The sequence below is a fragment of the Tympanuchus pallidicinctus genome, unplaced genomic scaffold, assembly GCF_026119805.1.
Source record: "Tympanuchus pallidicinctus isolate F22 unplaced genomic scaffold, pur_lepc_1.0 scaffold9, whole genome shotgun sequence".
NCBI lineage: Eukaryota > Metazoa > Chordata > Aves > Galliformes > Phasianidae > Tympanuchus > Tympanuchus pallidicinctus.
In genome coordinates, this window is record NW_026294813.1 from 13,379,387 (window position 1) to 13,401,921 (window position 22,535).

A 22,535-nucleotide genomic window follows, 5' to 3' on the forward strand; every position below is an offset into this window, starting at 1 on the left:
ATGGTCTCGGCGCTCGGCAGGCAGCGGCCGCGCCATGGCGCTGAGCGGGCTGCGGGTGTTGGAGCTGGCGGGTTTGGCGCCGGCGCCACTGTGCGGCATGATCCTCGCCGACTTCGGGGCCCGCGTGGTGCGGGTGGACCGGGCCCCCCGCTCCGCCGTGGCCACCGACGTGCAGGGCCGCGGCAAGCGCTCCTTGGCGCTCGACCTCAAGCGGCCCCCGGGCGCGGCGGCTCTGAGGCGGCTGTGCGGCGGGGCGGACGTGCTGATCGAGCCCTTTCGCCACGGTGAGGTGGCGGCGGAGCCTCTGGTTAGGAATTGGGGCTGCGCTGCGGGGAGCTGCGCTCGGGGCGGCTCCACGGCGGCGGCACCGCGAGAGGGAGAGGGCGCGTGCGGTGCTGGAGGGGATCCCTCAGTTTGTGGCCCTTTTGATGTAGGGGGAATGGGGAGGGAAAACAGCTTCTGGGAGTTTATTTTCCTCGGCCGGGTAGGACAAACGGGGATTTGTGGAATCCTCCGACCGGCTGCACCAAAGGGAGAAACCGTGCTGTGCCAGGCCGTGCCCCACACTGCCTGGGGCAGGCTGAGCATGTGGTGCTGGGCAGCGGCCGTACGTCTGACAAGGCTGTGTGAGCGTGGGCGGCGGTCCCGCAGAGTCTGTCGGCCCTGCTTACTCTTGCGAGGTTACCTTAGTAGGTAGTCCTGGAGCTTGTGATTCCTCTGCAGGCAGCAGTTGTGTGTGAGATGCTTTATTCATTCGTAAATCATGTTTTTAACTTCAAGGATTTCTAGTTCCGAGGGATGGAACTTCTTCCCTACAAGGACAGAATGAGGGAGATGGGGCTGTTCAGCCAGGGGGAGAGACGGCTCTGAGGTGTCCTGATAGCAGCCTTACAGTATGTAAATAACGGCTGTAAGAAAGACAAGGACAGAGACTTCAGCAGGGTCTATTGTGATAGGACAGGGGGAAATGGCTTGAAACTAGGAGGGGAAATTTAGATGGGATTTACAGAAGAAGTTCTTCACAGTAAGAGTGGTGAGGCCCTGGAACAAGTTTCCCAGACAGGCTGTGGACAGCCCGTTGCTGGAGACATTGAAGGTTAGACTGGAGCAATCTCTGAGCACCCTGATCTAGCTGCAAAAGGCCGCATTCATTGCAGGAGAGATAGGCTATGTGACCTTTAAGAATCTCTTTCAACTCGAATGGTTCTGTGATTCTATGATTATCTGGAAATGCAGGCAAATCTTTAACGAGACAGTAAGGTTTATGGCCTAAAACTATAAAAGGTAAATGTGTGATCCAGCATAAATTTAATGTGAACCAATGAGATGAGAAGGGGTCTAAGTGGAAGGAGAGTTTCTTTAAGCATACATGTACTTCGACCTTCAGACAGTGATCTTGTGGCTCAGTGTTGTTAAACACCCCATCCTCACTGGTATCTGAAAATCCTGCTCATACAATAGCAAGAGATTCAGCAGAAAGTAGCCTTTGACTTTGTGTATTCTGAGCCAATACTGTATCTTTCTTGTCAAATAAGTGAATTTATGGAGGGAGTATATTTGGTTCTGTCAGTAACTCTTTCCACTGAAAGTTTTTATACAAGCCAGTCCTGAAGCTCTTGTGAACCTTCTTGACACGGTTCCTATTTTAAGCTATGAATCCTAAAAACTTTTGTCTTTAGGAAGACTGAATTTTTTTTTAATTTTCTCTTGGTAATTAGATGGACCTTGCTTTTCAGAGTAGGTGTGAGTAGAACTGCGGTACCAAATATCACCTGTTTCTCTGTAAATTAAATATTTTCAGTGCCCAGTAATACAAGAGAAGTAGGCCTGAAGGAATCTGAAGATGTAATAATTCTATGAACAATTTGAAACAAGTTGCAATAATAGGTTCTGGAGGTAGAACAGACATATTAGTTATGTCAGTACTGGGGCCTGTGCTGTTTAGTGTGTTTATTGATGACCTGAACGAGGAGATTGAGTGGACCCTCAGTAAGTTTGTGGATGATACCAAGCTTGGAGGAAGTATCAATCTGCCTGGGGGAAAGGAAGGTGCTACAGAGGGATCTGGAAAGGCTGCATCACTGGGCTGAGGCCCATAAAGATGAAGTTCACAGAATTCCACAGAATTTTATGGAAGGGACCTTTAAGGGTCATCTAATCCAAATCCCATGCAATGAACCCGGACATGCACAGCTCAATTAGGTTGCTCAGGGCGTGATACAGTTTCTCTTGAAAGTTTCCAGGGACAGGGCTTCAACCACAGGTTGTTCTGGGCAACCTGTTCCAGAGCCTCACCACCCTCACTATAAAAGATTTTCTGCTTATATCCAACGTCAGTCTGCCCTCTTCAAGATTGAAGCCGTTTCCATTGTTCTATCACCACAGACCCTGCAAAAGAGTCTGTCCCTTTCTTGTAGCTTCTCTTCAGATACTGAAAGGCTCACCTCAGAGCCCTCTCTTCTCCAGGCTGAACAGCCCCAGCTCTTTCAGCCTGTAGTTGTTGAAGTGGTGTTCCATTCCTTGGATTGTTCTTGTGGCCCTCGTCTGGATTCACTCCAACAGGTCTTTGTCTCCCTTGTACTTAGGATTCCACATCCCAGTGCAGTACTTCAGGTGAGGCCTCACCAGCACAGGGTAGACGGGCAGGATCACCTCCCTTGCCCTGCTGGCCAAACTTCTTTTGATGCAGCCCAGGATACAATTGGCTTTCTGGGCTGCAAGGGCACAGTTTCCCATCCATCATTACCCTAGGTCTTTTTAGAAGGACTGCTCCTTTCATCCCCCAGCTTTTATTGGTAATGAAGATTGCCCTGACCCAGGTGCAAGATTTGTTGAACCTCATCAGTTTCACCTGAGCACACTGCTGAAGCCTGTCTAGATCTACCTGGATGGCATTCTGTCCCTCTGGTGTGTTGCCCGCACCACACGGCTTGGTGTCATCAGCAAACTTGCTGAGGGTGCGCTCAACTGCACTGTCCATTTTTTCTTCATTGAAGAAGATATTAAAGAGTATAGATTCCAGCACTGACTTCTGGGGACCCCACTTGTCACTGATCTCCATCCAGATGGAGCCATAGACCACCACTTTCTAGACTCAATCCTGCAGCCAGTTCTTCATTCATTGAAGAGTCCACCCATCAAATCCATATCTCTCCAATTTGGAGAGAAGGATGCTGTGGGATAGCTTTTCAAAGGCTTACTAAAGTCCAAATAGATGATATCAGTGGCTTTTTCCTTGACCATTGATGCAGTGACACCATCATAAAATGCCACTAAGGTTGGTCAAAGGGGATTTGCCCTTGGTGAAGCCATGCTGGTTCTTCCCTGTCACCTCACAGCCTTCCATGTGCCTTAACATAGCTTCCAGGAGGATCTCCTCCATGATCTTTCCTGATACAGAGGTGAAACTGACAAGTTGGCAGTTCCTGGGGTCACCCTTTTTACCCATTTTAAAAATGGGTGTGACATTGCCTTTTGTTCAGTCACCAGGGACATCACCTGATTGCCATGACTTTTGAAATGTCACTGAGAGTGGCTTGGTGACTACATCAGCTCGTCCCCTCAGGACTTGTGGATGCATCTCATTGGAACCCACAGACTTGTGGATATTCAAGTTCCTCAGGTGCTCAAAGACCTGATCTTCGCTTACAGTGGGAAGGATATTCCCTGTATTACCTGATCTCCCACTACCTAGCCAAACATTTGAGGGCTGTGTGACAAGCAGTTATCAGAGAAGATGGAAGCGAATAATTTCCTCAGCCTTCTCCTTGTTACTGTTTTACCAGCTTACTGGTGTCACTCACTAGGGGAGTACACCCTCGTGGACTTTCGTTTTATGGCTGAGGTACCTGAAGAAGCCTTACTTGCTCTTTTTGGCATCCCTTGACAAGGTCAGTTCAAGCTAGGCCTTGGCTTTCCTGACCCTATCCCTATGTAGCCCATCTTTTGACCACAAACTCATTGCCAAGTAAGCCATTTTGTTGTCCAGAAAACTAAAGCGGCAGTGGCCACAAAGCCAGGTATTTAAAGATAAATCCTTTGATTTGTTTCCATATCCTTAGCCTACACAGGAGACAAAGAGGAGATGATGATTGATGCATTGAATTCCTTTAGCTGTTGTCTCAGGGCCCTGAAGCACTTGATCCATGTATAGCTGCTTCATCTCTCCCTATATGGAAAAGCATATGGGGTTATGGCCTTGACAGCTGTACCAGGCTGGGTAGTTTCCTGGTGACATCTTGACTCCCAGCAGACTTCACTAAGAGCAGGGTCTGCTCATCATGTTGGACATCAGTTCCTTGGAGGCAGGAATCACATACAACTAATACCCATCTCTTTTTCTTCAACATGACTCAATAAGACCAAGTGCCAGGTGCTGCACTTTGGCCACAAAAACACCAGAGATTGCTGCAGGCTTGGAGCGGAGTGTCTGGATGACAGTGTGGAGGACATGGACCTGGGGGTGCTTACTGATGTTCAAATAAACATGAGCCAGCAGTGTGCCCTACTGTCCACAAAGGTCAATGGCATCCTATCTTGTATCAAAAATAGTGTAGCCAGCAGGAGCAGGGAGGTGAATGTCCCCCAGTACTCAGCTCTGGTGAGGCTGCACCTCAGGTATTGTGTTCAGTTTGGGGCTTCTCACTACAAGACAGTTGTAGAGGCCTTGAAGCGTGTCCAGAGGAGTGCAGTGAAGTTCGTGAGAATCTGAAGCACAAGTCTTAAGAGGGAACTGGGATTGTTTAGTCTGAAAGAAACTCGAAGTAGACCTTATCACTCTCTACAGCCACCTGAAGGGAGGTTATGGTGAGGTGAGGTTTGGCCTCTTCTTCTACATGACAAGCAGTAGGGCTAGAGTGAGTGGCCAGAAGTTGGGCCATGGCAGGTTTGGGTTGGATAGTGGGAAGAATTTCTTCTCAGAGAGTGGTCAGATGCTGGAAGAGGCTGACCAGAGCGGTAGTTAGTCACCGTCCCTGAAGGTGTTCATGAAACATTTAGATGTTGTTATTGGTGGTACGTGTGTGGTTGGACTGGATGATCTTGGTGGTCTTTTCCAACCTTGATGATTCTGTGATTCTATGGGGAGTCAATCCCTCCTCTCCAAACTGACTCTGCCTGCAGTCCCAGTACAGGTAATGGTTTATAGTCTGAACAGAAGGCACTAAGCCAATAATGATCTGTATTTATTTGCAACTTGAATCTGCTTCTTTTAAATCCATTATTTTAGAATGCAAGATCAAATATTTGGGCTTGATTACTGTAAACCCATGCTGATCAAGCCTGTATTTCATTGATTTCTAAGTTCCTTTTTCTCTACATTAGAAAACAACACATTTTCTTTTGTGTAATTATTGCAAATAAATTGTGGAATATATAGTGGCATGGTCCATTTGCATTCGTGAGTTAAAAGATACAGGCATGCATGTTGTACTGAGAGACTAATATGATGAGGAGAACGAGCCTGGTCTAGTGGTCGGCAACCCTGCCCGTAGCATGGTGGTTGAAACTGGATGATCTTAGAGGTCCTTTTTAAGGCCATTCTATGATTCTGTGATACATTCCAGTGAAAAATGGAAGCAATTTCATATCATTTAAATGTGGAAACTATAAGAGTAAACACTTTCCTGGGGTGAATTGTTTTAAAGTTATGCCTGCTTTTTGTGGCTTTCTACTATAGAGCAGAGCAAGCTCTTGGCCTGCTTTTGGAAAACAAAACAGAAAGCAGAAGAATAAGAAATGACCCTAAACCTTAATTTGCACTTAATTGGCTTGCATTCAAAATGTATGCAGTTTGCTGGTAATCTGTTACATTCTGACTGTTAATGTTTTAATATGAACAGTGATTTAGAATGTGTTATTTCAGAAATGGCCGTTCATCTCTGTTGTTTTATGAGTAAACCTTGAATCATCTATATGATTAAACATAAACGTGAATTAGGATTCTGTGCTTTGTCTCGTTAAGGTGTCATGGAAAAACTTGGTCTTGGTCCAGAGGTCCTTCTGCATGAGAATCCCAGACTCATCTATGCTAGACTCACTGGATTTGGTCAGACAGGAAAATATGCCAAGTCTGCAGGTCACGACATCAATTACGTGGCTTTATCAGGTAAGCTGTAAAATTTTCTGTTGAATGAAATGTTATTTTTCTCCTAAGTCAAGACTCAAGCATTCACTGAGAAGTTCTTTGCACGTAGCTCAGATAACCTCAAATGCATTCTGATGAGACCACTGACCTGGTCTAAAGCATACCTGTCAATGAAAGGAGGGTTTCTTTCTCCTTCTGGTGCTCCCTGCTCATTTCTCCAGTCAGCTCTGATGCTTGCTTAATTCCTGTGGAAACTCACTCGGGTCCTTAGCAAGTCAAAAACTAACCAGGAAAAAAGAGAATGTTTTTCTGGCAGGAAATTGAGATGAAGCAGTTCATTAAGAGGTCTGACAGACATAAAATGCTCGTATGAGAAAGAATGAAATGTTGTTGGGACTGGACAGTTCTTTTTGGCAGCAACAGTGAGTTGTTAAGCTTGATCAGCATGACTCCTCAGACTGTACAGTTTTTTCCTTCCTTTGTGCTATTTATTGGAATAAGACTTTTTCTTTATAGAAAGGATGGATGTTTTTACACATTTTTGTCTTTCTTTCTTTAGGAGCTTTTCTCCTAGAAAATCTGATTGTAATCCCCAAAGTTCTGTGGATAATATTGTGTGTATTTGTGGGCATCTGCTTTAAAGTAAAGAAAAACTAAACAGCCTAAGCTATGTGAGCATGTTTTGCTTTTCTTCTCTAAGTGTCTGTATTGATACCAAGTGAGAAGAAAGGAAGTTTAAAATAACCTGGTTTTGTCTGTAGTGCTGTTTTCTTACAGTATTGTGTTGTGGACAGAATGCTGATTTCAAGTATCACAGTTCTGCAGGTATGCAGCATTAAACAACAAAATTACCCTACTCTGATGATAGCAATCAGTGCACCTTCAGTGCTGTCAGGCATGGCCTCATTTACTGCTGTTCTCACTACTTCTGATTCTGCTGCTTCTCCAACTGTATGCGGGAGGAGAGAAATTGGGCCAAAAAATTCTTGGTTTCTGCCAGCTTGAAGGAAACAAGACAAAGTATTTTAAAGATATCTGTCCTCAAAAATGAGATATTACATTATGGGTAATTTCCTGATGAACTCTGGTTTTCTTTGAATAAATATGTTAATGTGATGGTGAATGAGAATCCTAAGATTGTTAAAATAGATTTCAGTTGGTGATGCGGCTTTACATTTGCATTACAAGCTTTGCAGAATTATTTGTACAGTGCACTCTGTTGTCTGTACTCAGGAAGTGAGTTGGAGCATTAGCTAACTAAATAGTGCCTCAGAATCACGCAGTTTTCAGGAGATTTTGACAATGTATATTGTGAGTCTCAGGCTTAGGTTAAAGGCTTAGGACAGACATGACCATATGCATAGTTTTATTTACCCAAAGGAAGCTAAGAAGAATGAACTGACAGTAAGAAGGCTGTTCAGATATCAGAAAAATGCGGACAGATTCAGAGCTGTGACTGAGGTAAATTTAGCTACTCTTTATCCTCTTTCATCTTCTGCATAGTTTGTGGCATAAACATAGGTTCCTAGTGTCTGTTGCATGCAATCAGAGGTTACCTTTGTATGTTATTCATCCATTCCTCTGATACACAGCCTGTTTTTCAGGGATGGTTCAAGTGAGAGGATAGAATTGAGGATGTCAGCGTGAAATCCTTCGTTAGTACTGTTAATTTGTAGGTTATGCGCACTGAAGATTGTAAATCTGCATTTTTACTTTAAAAACTTCAAACGAGGAAAATTCACTGTTGTTGCTCTGAGGAATGTTCGTAACCCCTACTGAATTTTTAATGGGAGTTCTATCCATGCAGAAGTATTAATATGGAACTATTGTTAATTTTTTGTGAAATGTACTTATGTAGCCAAATGATCAGTGATTTTTCTACGAAATTTTAACTTCTTTATTAATTTATATTTAGATACGTCTTTATTGATGTGATTTCAGGTATGCTGTTAGTTTGTGAATGACAGAGTAACTATTTGCTAAAATGTGTCAGGAGGTGAATCAGAAAGCCATTGAGAGAAGTTTGCTTTGGCCTGATTTTGCCTGCATAAATTGGAAAGAATGAAACTTGACTTACAAACATCAGTGTTAATGCGTATGTTTGTTTTGTTTGCTCTGCTTTCAGGTGTGCTGTCAAAGCTGGGTAGAAAAGGTGAAAATCCATATGCGCCTTTAAATCTTCTAGCCGATTTTGCTGGTGGAGGTGTGTTATGTGCACTGGGCATTATTATAGCCCTTTATGAACGTACCATATCTGGCAAAGGGCAGATTGTTGATGCAAGTATGGTAAGTCTTGTCTTGGGAAAGGGGTGGAAAAGTGGTTGAATTTGTTTTTCAGGACTTTTTTTTTATTTTTTCCCCACTCTAAATCTCTTAAAAGGAGGAAGTTGGAACTACTGACTAACTTTAAAATTGAGAACTTGGAGTGGGAAAGTAAATAACCTCATAAAACAGCTATTTTTTCTACCTGTAGGCAGATTTCACAGGTCACTGTTACCATGACATCCTTTCAACATGGGAGACATACTGAAGCTCTTCTCCAGTGCCTTTCCCTATTTTCCTTCTGGCAGTCTAACTTCTTCAAAAACTGTTAGCTGTGTACATTTGGTGAATAAATTTGATATTTAGAAATAGGGTATGCAATAAACAATACATTACAGCAAAAATAATGATCCTAATAAAATATTTGCATCAGTTTTGTCCTAGACAAAACTGCTTGTCAATTAGAGGTGGATCATGTCTTATGAGAAGCACTGTTCCCTAGAAAAATTACACAGCCATGGATCATTGCCAAGAAATTAATTTCAAACGCTTTGCATTAATGTGCTGTAAAATAAAGGATAATTCTTTTGTTGCTTAATAATTAATATTGCAGAATTTTTAATCACAGAATCATAGGATGGCTTGGGTTGGAAGTGAGCTCAAGGATCATCAAGCTCCAACCCCAGTACAGGGCCACCCATTTACACATATAGAATTAATATATGTTCACATTTATTCTTGAAACCTTTCAAGTCTCCCCCCCTCCTCACCTCTCCTCCCTTCTCTCTTTCACTTTCCTCCTCTCTGAATTTGTGTGTGGGCTTGTTTTATTTCTAATTATTTTTAAAGTGTTTTTTGCATTCAGGTGAATGATAGGCAAAGGATTGGGTTTAGTAAATTCACAGAGGATGTAGATGTGGGAAGAGCTGCAAGCATGTTGGATGACAGGATTAGAATTGAAACTGACCTTTACAAATCAGAGAGATGACCTGAAAAGAATTGGCTGAAATTCATTGAGACCTTTGCTCTGTAATTTTCTAAAACAGAAACAATTAGCTGCACAAATGTGATATGAGAACAATAGTCTGAAGTATCATCCTGGAGGTTTATAGTAGTCACAAGCTGAACATGAGTCAACAATGTAATATTGTTGTAAAACACATACACACTGTATTGGGATGTATAAACAGGAAATAGAGCCGGCATGGTTTCTTAAGTGATTCTTCCAATCTGGTCAGTATTTCTAAAGCCTCAGAAAAATACTTCTTCTGACACTGGACATTGTCCTTCAGAAAAAAAAGGTCCCATTAAAGGAGATCTAATGAACATAACAGAAATGATTATGAGTGTAAAAAACGTGTCCTACAAAGGAAAATTGAGAAGATTTGCATCTTTGAAAACATATGGCAAGTCTTCGAATACTTAAAACACTTCTTGTAGTTCAGAATAGAATGGTTCATTGGGAAGGGACCTTAAGAGATAATTTAGCTCAACTATTTGAAGTTTTACTTCATCTTCACTACTCACAGAAAGACAGAGTTGTAGGGGCTGGAAGGGACCTTTAGAGATTATTGAATCCAACCCCCTTGCAAAGCATGCTTCCTGCAGCAGGCTGCACAGGTAGGCATCTAGGTGGGTGTTGAATATCTCGAGAGAAGGAGAATCCACAACCCTAGGCAGCCAATTCCAGTGCTCTGCCATCCCTACTGTGAAGAAGTTCCTTCACATACTGCTGCAGAATTTCCTATGCTCTAGTTTTCAGCTGTTACAGAATCACAGAATCCCATTAAAAAAAAAATCCCATGGCCAGGACTGGAGAGACCTCAAGGATCATGAATCTCCAACCTCCCCATTTAATACTACACCAGGTTGCCCAGGGCCCCATCCCACCTGGCCTTGAACACCTCCAGGGACAGGGCATCCACAACCTCTCTGGGCAACCTGTTCCAGCACCTCACCACTCTCTCTGTAAAGAACTTCCCTCTGACATCCAACCTCAGTCTTTCCTCCCTCAACTTAAAACCATTTCCCCTTGTCCTGCTGTTATCTACCCTTTCAAAGAGTTGATTCCCCTCCTGTTTGTAGGCTCCCTTTAGGTACTGAAAGGCTGCAATGAGGTCACTCTGCAGCCTTCTTTTCTCCAGGCTGAACAAGCCCAGCTCCCTCAGCCTGTCTTCATAGGGGAGGTGCTCCAGTCCCCTGATCATCTTCGTGGCTCTCCTCTGGACCCTCTCCAACAGCTCCTTGTCTTTCTTGTACTGGGGGCTCCAGACCTGGACACAGTACTCCAGATGGAGCCTTGTCTTGTCCCCACAGACTGCTGAGAAGAGGTTACGCATGTACGTTTGACTCCCACATTTAAGATATTTATAAACATTGATAAGATCTCCTCTTTTCTCAAAGCTGAACAGATGCAGGTTGCTTTGCCTTTCCTGATAAGAGAGGAACTTTAAGTTACTAAAAATGTGAAAGTATAAGATCCTAAAAATAAAATATTTTAAGTTACTAAAAAAAATTATGTGAGTCTAGTCAGTGCAAGTCCACTAATGTCCTTGTAAGATCTCTGGCTCATTGGGAATGAAATGTGGGATATTTTTTGGTTGTAGGAACATGTGTCAGATGCTTACTTCAGACGAATTAAGTAACTGGTCTGGACAGCTTCATGTATTGTCTCTTCTCATTGACTCTACTAGAGTCAATGAGGATCATAGGTTTCAGTACAGTGGGCACGATAGTTCCCACATGCTGAGTATGATGTAGGGTGGATGCCACGAATCAGTATGATAGGCACAGTGATTCTTCTGCACTCCCACACGTGTGAGTTAGGACAACACTTTGGATTCACTTGAAATTTAGACAGAGTCTACAGCTGTTGGTAGGCAGCTGATCAAGCATGACTCACTGCCTGTGGAAAGACAGCCACAGGAGAAGATGGTGATAATGATCACTTGCATAATAGTCCCACAGGAAAAGATGGTGATAATGATCACTTGCATAATAGTCCCATGGCAAGAGCATTTAGCTGTCTGACAGAAGGCTAGAGTTCCAGGTCTCTCTCATCCTGGAGATGTTCAAAAGTAAAACTCCCACATCCTAGAAGAGTTCCTCAGTCACGAGGATAGAAGTTAGATTGGTGTGGGTTTATTCTCAGTTTTGTTTGAACTGTTTCATTCTGCCGAGGGAACAGAGGACTCATGGAACTAACAGAGGTCATCCAGGGGAATTGTGCCTCTGGATTCTCATCCCTCCTTCAGAAGCTGTTAATGCTTTTAGCATTAGGATATCATTAAATGAAATGCCTAATGATTATGATAATCACTGTATGGTTAGGCTAAAGTGAAGTCTTGCCATGTTGTCCTTTTCATGTTTTAAAAGAAAGTGACCACATTAATGTATGTATGTGGTGTAATTTGAGCATGCCTTTGTAGATTTGTTGAGGATGCTAGACACTTTGGTCTGAAGTGCAGCCGACTTAATGAAGAAGCTGGCTGCCCAGTGACCCAGGTAGGGGTATTTTGAAATCCATGTATCAGACCAAAATAGTTGTGCTATTTTTCGTGTCCCCAGGGCAGATAATACATTGGATAGATATCGTCAGTAGTTCTGACAAATTTTTGGAACCAAAATCTTAACTTGTAGTTAGAGCTTATTCTGGAATTAGCCCTTACTTGCAGTTTTTTTTGTGTAATTCTTTGTTAAAATGAGCAGTGCAAGATTTAAGTGGCAGGAAATTGAGAAAGAGGTCAAGCAGTATGTATTAAATGAAAACGCCTTCATGACTGCATATTTCAAAGATTTTCATACTTTAAATTCTTGTTTTAAATGGTAGAAATTATATAAATGAAAAATTAGTAGCTTTTTATTGTGATGCATACACTGTGAAAATAGGACGTCATCTAATTTTAATCATGATGTTTACACAATCCTTATTAGCACACAGCTTGAGGGATCTTGTATCAATCCCGTTGACATTTCTATGTTTTGAGACTATACAGCATTTCTCTTTACAGTCACATATAATGCTCATATAACAGATGTATGTACATTATGCATTATTACATGCTTATTGCATATTGTATACATATATTAGATATGTATTATACATTACATACATATATATTACATATTATATATAATGTGTAACAAATATACATAGAACACTGGTGAGAACATCTTACAAAAAAGAAAATTACATCTTACAAAATTACCAACCTGTAATAAAACAAAATTAATGCTATTTTGCCTTTCAAGCTCCTAGTATTACTACAGAGATATGAGTGTTGACTAGATAATTACACAGCTCAGGTTTTTCACTTTTCCATTGGAATGTTTCTGGTCATGTCCTATTACTGTCATATCTTCTCTTACAATTTTTCTAGTGCACTCAGAAGGAATTAGACCCTGTTGGTGAGCGAAACTGTAGAGTATTGTTTGCTTGGAAAGACGGGAACAAGTAATTACATAAAAGCTGAACAACTTGAATTTTCAACTAGTTGTGCTGTGCATAACCAAAATTTTGTGGAGAAATCAGAAAACAGAATTAACCATGTTTTTAGTGCTATATTCATGAGACACTTGCCTATTCAAAGGTTACCCTGGTATGTTGCTGTACTTCTCGGTGACAAGAGTGGGAGAATGTATTTTTTAACTTAGGGATCCAGATGAGCTTTTCAGTTTACATGTTGTAGTAAAATTTTAACCTTCAATTTCCTTTTAGTTGTAAAAATAGCAGTATAGTCAGTACATTCAAGAAAATACAGTGTTCAGAATTGTATGTTTTTATATATTTTGTATAGTTTTATATACAGAAATATATATGCATGAAGATAAAAATACAGAAAAACTGATACTTAAAGGATTGATGCTTACTGGTATAGGTATCTTGATTTCTAGAGGTAGAACACTTGATGGTATGCAATGTTCTACAGAGGCAAGAAGTTTATTCTTTCAACGAAAATTACTTATTGTTCTCTCTTAGTGGATATAAAATTGCTAAAGATTTACTGAAGCTGTTGTTTTGTTTTTCTGTGCATCTTTAAGGTAGAAGGAATAGCATACATAAGTTCTTTTCTGTGGAAATCACAAAATTTGGGACTCTGGAATAGACCGCGAGGTGAGAACCTACTAGACAGTGGTGCACCATTTTATGAAACCTACAAGACCTCTGACGGAAAGTTCATGGCTGTTGGTGCAATTGAGCCTCAATTCTATGACCAGTTAATAAAGGGTGAGTAGCCTGGAACAGTTTTTTCTCATCAGCAATGCATTATTGAATGACGTGAAGTTAGTCCTGTTGATTTCTTTGTAAAAGCCAGACACTTCTTGAAACCAAATGGATAGTGTGGTAGCAGAAGATTTTCCTGCTCTCAGAATTGATTTGTTTGTATTTCATCCTTGTGTGTTACCCTCAGATACTACACTTAAATGAGAAATTTTCTTCTGGATTTACAGCACTGATCGTCCATGATGTGGCTTGGTTTAAGCACTAATGAATTATTTTTTGGAACCATTTTCTTCAATGGAAAGTGAATATGCTTTAAAAGAAGACTTAATTCTTTGACACTGCAAATAAGATTGCAAGAAGTTTCCATTATTTCTTTAAAAATTATTACAATTTTTAAAGAGGATTGAACTTATTTTAGAAGTAAATGCTTATTGAAAATAATTAAAGTAAACTGGGAAAATTTTATAAAAAACAAAATTTTATGAATTAATTTCTGTTGCAGAATTTGAGTGTTCTTTTTTTGTGTGTGTGTGTCCAGCTGTGGATGTGATTTCTGTATTTGACTTAAGAGTTTTGAAATAGGATTATAAAATTCATGTTTGATAAATTAGGATGAATCATGATATAAAACCTATATGAAACAATTAGAAAGTGTCTAGAGGAGTGTTATGAAGATGGTGAGGCTCTGGAGGGCAAGATGTGAGAGCTGAGGGCTCTGGGTAAGCCGAGGGGAGGCCTGATGGTGGCTGCAGCTTCTTATGGAGCGGAGGGCAGCGCTGAGCTCTGCTCTGTGTGACAGCCACAGGCCCGAGGGAACGGCATGGAGCTGCGCCAGGGGAGGGCAGGGGTGGGGGAAGGCTCTGCAACAGAGGGCGGTGGGCATGGAACAGCCTGCCCAGGGCAGCGGGCACGGCACTGAGCTGCTGCAGCTCACAGAGCTTTTGGAGAGTGCTCTGACACTGGGTTTGGATTCAGATGGTGCTGTGTGGAGCCAGGAGTTGGACTCAGTGATCCACACGGTCCCTTCCAACTCAGGATATTCTGTAATTCTATGCAGAATCATTATTGCATGAGCTTAAAGCATACAGTAATGTTTTAATTTCAGAAATTTATGGCATTAATGAAATTAAATCTTACTTCCCAAAATAATTTGATGTATGTTTTCTGTTTCTAGTGTTCCGAGTATGAAATACTTCAAAAGTTGTCAATTTAATTCTAATTTTGTTTAATGAGAAGGAGTACCAGCATACGATATAGCTAATGTGGATATTTTCAGACAGTGTTACGTGTACAGCTTTTTTGTACAGATGACTTAAACATGGTAAATCTTTGCTGAGTGAGGATGACGGTGCCTTATTCAGTGATCTTCACTGATGATTCTGTCAGGTGTAGAGTTGGTACTTTCTCATAGGCAGTTACTGCCAGCTCTGCCCCAGTCTGTGCTAACAAGAGCATAATCAGTTTTTTAGGAATTTTTGAAAGTCAGGAGTGCAGTTAAGACAAGATGACATGAAGGTACAGGGTTGTAAGATGAGACATGCCTGTGATGAGTGAGATCCCTAAATATCTAAGGGCTGTTTATCAGAATTGTTGCATGTTGATATGTGAAATGCAAATGGCAGGCTTCTGAAGTAACTCACTGATTCGCTTAGTGCTGTGTGGTGCACCCAGATGCCAGGTTTGGAAGATCCATGTTCCTGCCTGAAGATAGTTGTACACCTGTTTCTAGTTGACCTGAGAATACCGTGTATGTCTTTTAAGTTCAATTTGTGTGCTACTCTTTCTTGAAAGAGATTGTTGTTTATTTCATGCTGCAGTTCTTGGAAATGCTATTTTCATCCAACCTCTGCAATCTTTCTTCACGTGCAAGAAACAATTTGAGATGAAAAATAAGTGTAAAGCTATATTGAGTAAAATTTAACCTCCTATTTTGGAAGTTACGAATCAGAATTCCAGTACATGTCTTTAGGGAGAAGGCCCATATTAAATACAAGGGAAAGAAAAAAGGAATAGATCTGCAGTACTCATGGCAACAGTGTTTTATTCTTCTCAGGAGGGTAAGTTGCAGGAATGGAATAGAATCCATAGTTGTTATTAAAGGAAGTAGATTCTGTAGTGGAGTCAAGTGTTGGTCTGTCACTTTTTCTCAGTGAACCTTTGCTGAGCACCCCAGCATCATGTGCTGATTTTTGTCCAGGACGAAGTCTTAGACTTTTTTGTCAGGAAGCCAGTCACGTGTTCTGCAAAAGTCGTTGTGATAGATGAATCTGGTGTTCACACAGTGTATCATGGTCACTGTCTAATTTCTGTCTTAACTAGATATCTATTTATTGAGAAAACTGCTGAAATCTATTTTCCCCTTTGTGATTTTTCAGAAATTTGTAGCGTAAATTTGGAGCAGTAACTATAAATTCATCTGTCTGTGCTTTATTTTCATGCTTGAAAATAAATTCCATTTGCTTAAAATGTGTGTTTACTTAATTTTAACGGCTGAAGTTTCAGAAGTTATTTCAGCTATAAAATACTGTGTACTATAAAATATGTCTACTTAGATGTAAGTTACGGAATCACAGAATGTCAGGGATTGGAAGGGACCTCAAAAGATCATGTAGTCCAATCTCCCTGCTGGAGCAGGAACACCTAAGTCAGATTACACAGGAATGTGTCCAGGTGGGTTCTGAGTGTCTCCAGAGAAGGAAACCCCACAACTTCCCTGCACAACCTGTTCTGGTGATCTGTTACCATTACTGTGAAGGTGTTTTTTTCTCATATTAATATGGAATCACCTGTGTTCCAGCTTGCACCCATTGCCTTTTGTCCTATCGTTGGTTCTAAGTATCTATGTTCTAAGGCTGAGATGTATAATCACAGTTGTGTGTGTTTCAGTGAGCTTCTTTAAAAAAATCAATGTTACAGACTGCAGTCCTTTAAGGACTGCTTTTTGCCTATCTGTTTTTTCTCATTTCTTGTCACTAGTTTTCTTTCTGTTTTCTGTAAAAGTGAGACTGAACTAATATTTTTTTCACTACACTGTTTTTAAAATAAGTTGTCTTTCCTCATTGTATTCATGAGCATATTATGATTTTTTTTTTATGCTTTCACATAGGAATAATTACCCCCTTCAGTAGCTCTGCTTGCAAGCTTTCTGAGGCAGTAATGTACTGAATTAGAACAGATGGTTTGTCTTACAGCTTTGGGAATTTTCTTCCTTTTTGAGATATCTGTTACAGCAACTCTGTTTGGAATTTAAGCTTTTGAATGTGATGGAATGAGAAGCAGCTTGTGAGAACTGTATTCCTATTTCACAACCCAAGGAGCTTTGACTTAGGCTGAGTTGTCTGTTCAAGGTATTAACTTTCTGCTTTGAGGTAGCTTTAAAATAGTATGTTCCAGTTTCCATAATTCTATTTCATACTTAATTTTTTCCCTCTGTAATTCTGGTCAGTTCTGCTGGTGCTGTTCCAGATAAAATCTAAAGCCTCTTTACGTCTCTCTGTCCATACTCACAGAATAAGTTACTTTTACCATTCTTTTCTAATGAGAACACAAGAATAGAGGTTTTGTGAAAGTAATAGTTGGAGATTTAAGGATTGCAAAAGTGAGCGGAGGACATGGTTTCTGAAGGAGTTGTCACTGCCCTGAGAATTCTGTTGGCTTTTGCTTCACTTCAGTGTTTTCCTTAAGAATTAAGAACCCAGTACTGGAATTGAGTGCAGTTAATGAAATAGCGAGGAAAGTTCTTTCTTAAGGATCTTCAGGGGGAAACTTAGTAAGTCAAAGAAAATACACCTTGGTTTGAGAAAAATGTTGGCTTTTGTGGATTGTGTTCAGCAGGGAAAATTAAATTTTTTATCACAGATTTTTAAAATTTAAAAATAAATTGGTTATAAGAGAGACTGAAGCTGTATGAAATAGATATGGTAAATAATTGGTGGAATACCTTCAGTATCATGAGTTGAATTCTGACTTCACCGCAGACCTTTTCCTGTTCACAAGCATGCTTAATCTTTTTGCTGATATTATTATTACAAAAGTTAGCCAATGAATAACGAAAATATCTTTGCATTTTACAAGAAACCTGGTGTAACGTACATGTGCTATTTATATGAAGTCTCAGTGTTTAGATAAAAAGAGTCAGAATGTCTTCCTGCTGACCTATAAACTGCAGGTTTCTTTGATGTTTAGCAGTATGAGCTTAGTTTTGCAGAAGCCAAGCTAAGAGAGGCATGTAGAACATGAGGTTCATATATCAGGTAAGAAGCATGAACTTTGCCCTGCCTGTGGCAGTGGAGCTAGAACTTGATCCTTGGGGTCCCTTCCAACCCAAGCCATTCCATGGTTCTATTATTCTATGAACTTCACTGTATAAAGTGAACTTTGTGTAAATTTACATTGATGGGAAAAGCAGAAACAGTCACAAGAAGTATGAAAATGTGTTTAATAAATGTTTTATGACATGAGCAACTTCTATTTAAAAGGATGGAAAAAAATTTAGAAAGCACTTGAAAAACATAGTTTAATCTTTTTGAAGGATTTCTCCAGAGCTCTCCATTTAGTGATGGTGACATACCATATACTGTTTCAAAAATCTATAAATGTTCTGAATTCAGTGCAACATCGTTATTAAGAAACGCACTGAGTGCATGAACCTTGTAGTTCACAATTAAATTGGAGCTAGTGGTCCTAATGGTTTCCTCATTACATTTTGGACAATTTTCCCACATAATTTTAGGTCTTGAGTTTGCTTTGTATGAGTTTATTTTAAAATTTCTGCAGAAATTATGTTTCCAATTTGTTGCTTCAGTAAATAGTGTGCAGATAATGATTCAATAAAGCTGTGGCAATTATGAGAAAGCATTGCAAGGAGGCCTAATTCTTTTTTTTTCTTTCAAAAACCATTATGTCAAAGTTGTACCAGGTAGGTTATTTGGCTTTTTAAACAAAAATCTTTAGATGAAAATCAAACAAGAAAAGCTTGGAAGCCAGTCTTGATTGCTCTACCAGATACTCTGTGAAAAGGATATTTTGCTTTTGATTATTTTGGGTGAAATGTGTCATTTTGCGGTATCCCAAACAATTCTGTGCTGTGTAATTGTTTCCTTGTTGACTCAGTTGTTCCTGCTGTAGTTCTCTTCATCTGCACCACGAATGGTTAGCATAAGCTGGAAAATGAGAGGCTTTGGTGCTTAAGTGTTGTCAGTTCATACTATTTAAAGTTGAGGTCTTCAGTGGCCCTTGGAAAATGAGCGTGTAATATTAAATTCTAGGTTCTGCATATTGTTCTGTTTTACTAGAGGATGTGTGGTTAGATTCAGCCAACTTTCCATCTGGCACAGTCTCCAGACGTAATTGTGTAATGGGATAACAGTAGATCTTTATTCGTATTGGACGGAATGGTAGAATGAAAAGCAAAATCAGTAAGCATATTGATGCTAACCAGACAACGTTCTCAGTTGACCTAATTTTAGGCATTGGGACGGAGTCTCAGGTAGTATACCGTTACTTAGATTTCCACCTGTTGTGGAAGGTAAACTTAAATCACCTCCTAGTTCTTAAGTGAACAGTCTCACACTGTTCATTCTCAGTTAAATGATCAACTCCGTTTTGTAAGGATCATTAGGTTCAATTTAATTATGGATACTTAACCACTGTGAGTACTTAATCCTTTTATGTGAGTAGCTATCCCATTATGATATGAATGGCTAGGAATAATATTAGTGATCTGAGGTGCATGTGACCTTGTGACTTGATAAGGACAAAGGCTTATCATGTAATAGTAGATAATGGAGTATTCTTGGGAATCTCTGATTTGATGGGAACATTATTATTCTGCCTTTGGCTGTCTTGATTTTCTTCTAAATGTGAACTACTATATTTCTGCATCTGGACATTAGCAATTTTCTGTGCTATATTTTGCAGTATCAAAGTAAGATTTAGAAGCATGTGTTCATTTTAAAATTACTGTTTAAGAATCTTGCGAGCAGCACCATTTCATATTAGCTTTGTAATTTGGAGGGAACTGAGAGGCCCAAGAAATGCATGTGGTGAAGATTCTGAGGAATGAGAAAGAAGGTGTTTTCTTTTCTTCTCTTTTATGTTCCTCTTAGCTGCATTTCCACTCCTTTCAGTGATAACAAAGATGTAGAAATAGTGCAAGATACAGAAATGTTGCTGTTTTCTTTTTTTTTTTTCCTATCTGCAGCTGAAGATGGGAGTTCTGTGTAGATGCTACACGCAAACAGCATCTGTTACATAAGCTTGTTAACAGTTGCACATCAGATCATTGTTCTGATAGCAGCTGTATCAAAAGATGAAAGGATGGCTTGAAACCAAAATTTTGCAGAGCTCCACATTTTCTCTGCCTTTTGCATAGAGCAGTTTTTTGTTTGTTTTAAAGCATTATGATATAATTGTTCTCAAGCCTTTCTTAATTTCTGAGATTAACTTCTGTCCTGTACGCGATTTCTGCATTTTGTCTGCTTCATTGAAGCTGTTAAATTTCAGCATGTGATCATTTTGAGTAACCTTCTATGTACCAGTTCTGAATTCTGTTTGATGTAGACTGGAAATACAGGTTAATTATGTTTCTTGTTTCTTATTTCTTTTTTGCTTCTCATTAAGAAGAAATGTTACCAATTCTTCCATCTCCTTCAAGTAGGAGTATGGAGTACAAAGAGCAGAAACAGAGATGGGAAATTGCTGCAAAAGAGAGATCTGAACCTCCACACTGAGAAAGAAAGTGATGCCTAGTTGGGAGAAGAGCTTAGGACCCCTTAGTTCAGAAAATTTTCAGTACAAAGCCTACATACCAAACTGTTGTGTCTCAGAAGGGCTGTGTGTATTGTATACCTACGTGGCCGGTGCGACTGACCTGGTAAGCTGGGTTCTTAAGCAGTTAGGGGGTGTAAGTTTAAGAGCAAAAGCAGAAGAATCTGAGCCTAGGAAGTGCTGGAGAGGTGAAAGCAGTGGATGCTGCTGGAGCCCATTTGGAATGAGTGGGTCTGAGAAGCAGATCAGTTAGCCTGTATCCACCCACAGCCAAGCAAATCATTCGCATTGAGCCTGACCATATCCATCCTCACTGTGTTCTCAACTCTAGCATGGAAATACTCAGTGATTTTGGACTCTTAACAGCTTCTGAGTCATGAGTACATTGCTGCATCCCTCAACCCAGTCAGCAGAGTTTTGTACTTCCTAGTAGATAGCACAGTATTCCAGAAAATGTTTTCAGGACGAAGTGTTACCTCTGAAGTGTCTATAAAAAGGATGAACTTAGTTAAATACTGTTTGCTCTAATTGGAAGTCATGTAACATTTTATTTTTCTGCTCCCTCACCTATGTCATCAGTATCCTAGTGATATTTTTTTCAGTTAGTAAGACATGCTGCACTGGACTGTCTGCAAAATAATAGGATATTGATAGACGTACTTACGTAGGGGCAACACTTTATTTTATCTAAGCTAAGTTGTTCTGCTTTTCTCCTTTCAGGTCTTGGGCTGGATTCAAGTAAACTTCCCAATCAGTTGAGTTTCTCTGATTGGCCTGAAATGAAGAAAAAGTTTGCATCCATCTTTGCACAGAAGACACAAAGTGAATGGTGCAGTATATTTGATGGATCTGATGCCTGTGTGACCCCCGTTCTATCCTTTGATGATGCTCCCTTACATCAGCATAACAAACAAAGGAGTTCTTTTATCAAAAATGATCAGGAAGAGATAAGTCCTAGACCTGCTCCTCTTCTTTCAAGGACCCCTGCTGTTCCATCATTTGAAAGAGATCCTTTTATAGGCGAGCACACAGAAGAGGTACTTCTAGAATATGGATTTACTCAGGAAGAGATTGCAAAACTTTATTCTGATAAAGTAATAGAATCCAACAAACTAAAAGCTAATTTATAACCTGATTATGCAAATCAGATGAACTTTGGGCTAATGCAGTAAGATTTAATGTATTGAATTACATGACAAATGAATATTTGTGTGCTGTTTCTTTTAAATGAATATTAATAATAATATATGAATGAATAATAAATGAAGTTTTAAATCTAATGGAGAATACTGGGAGTTCTGTATTTGTGTACCTGGATGGTTTGTTGTCTGCAGTGACACCAAAAATGTGTTCTGAAGTTCTGTGCTGTTTGTCATAGTAAGCAGATGTAAGTCCTCAAAATATTTTTTTAAACAGTATATCCTGTGAAACTTTTGGTTCTTTTAACTCATAGTTAAACTGTTCCTTTGTAATGTATGCCATAATTAATTGAAGGCAATTCTATTCTTAAAATACAGTTAAATGCTTACTAAGCAATTGATTCTTTACTCGTACATTAATGGGAATCTTATCATATTGGTTGATTTACCTTATCATACCAAAACAATGATGATCCAAGTAATGCTGTTTCCTTGTGTTGCTACAGAGTTATTATGATAAAATAATTGTATTTAATATCCTGTCTATGTCTCCTGATAGTATTATGTTCAGCATCCCAGTTTGCCTAAAAATAATTTTGGAAATAAATTCCTCATTGTAAAATATCTGCCAAATATTGATATTTTACTTTCTTTCTGGAAAAATGAAAGGCATGGGTAGTTGCACAGGTTTTAAACAAAGGTTATACTGTAGTGGTTGTTACTTCCTTCAAAATTAGTAATTTGAAACATTCTTTTCTCCTTCAACACAAATTATATATATTCACAATAATAAGTTATATATGGATTTAAATATAATCCTCCTTAGTTCAGTGTGTGAAGAATTTTGACACAAAGGGTTGTTATTTTAAATAATTTTGGTCACTTTTTAATCTTGCTGAAGATAGGCTGGTTGCTTGTGAAGATTTCCGAAGCTGAGATACACTTTATTTTACATTTGTCAGGGCAAAGTGTCTGCATTACTACTATACAAAAAGATTTTTACATTCATTTTTATATTGCACAACACCTGAATGGAAGCAAGAATTATCTAGTAGAC

General features: G+C 39.8%; 1 protein-coding gene across 1 annotated transcript; it reads left to right on the plus strand.

Moving 5' to 3' along the window:
• Positions 1 to 22,102, plus strand: AMACR (alpha-methylacyl-CoA racemase). Its single transcript, XM_052670564.1, has 5 exons — positions 1 to 284; positions 5,963 to 6,106; positions 8,211 to 8,371; positions 13,388 to 13,574; positions 21,060 to 22,102. The coding sequence occupies exons 1-5, from the start codon at positions 35 to 37 to the stop codon at positions 21,467 to 21,469; spliced, it is 1,152 nt and encodes a 383-aa protein (XP_052526524.1). The 5' UTR covers positions 1 to 34; the 3' UTR covers positions 21,470 to 22,102.
• The last annotated feature ends 433 nt before the right edge of the window (positions 22,103 to 22,535 follow it).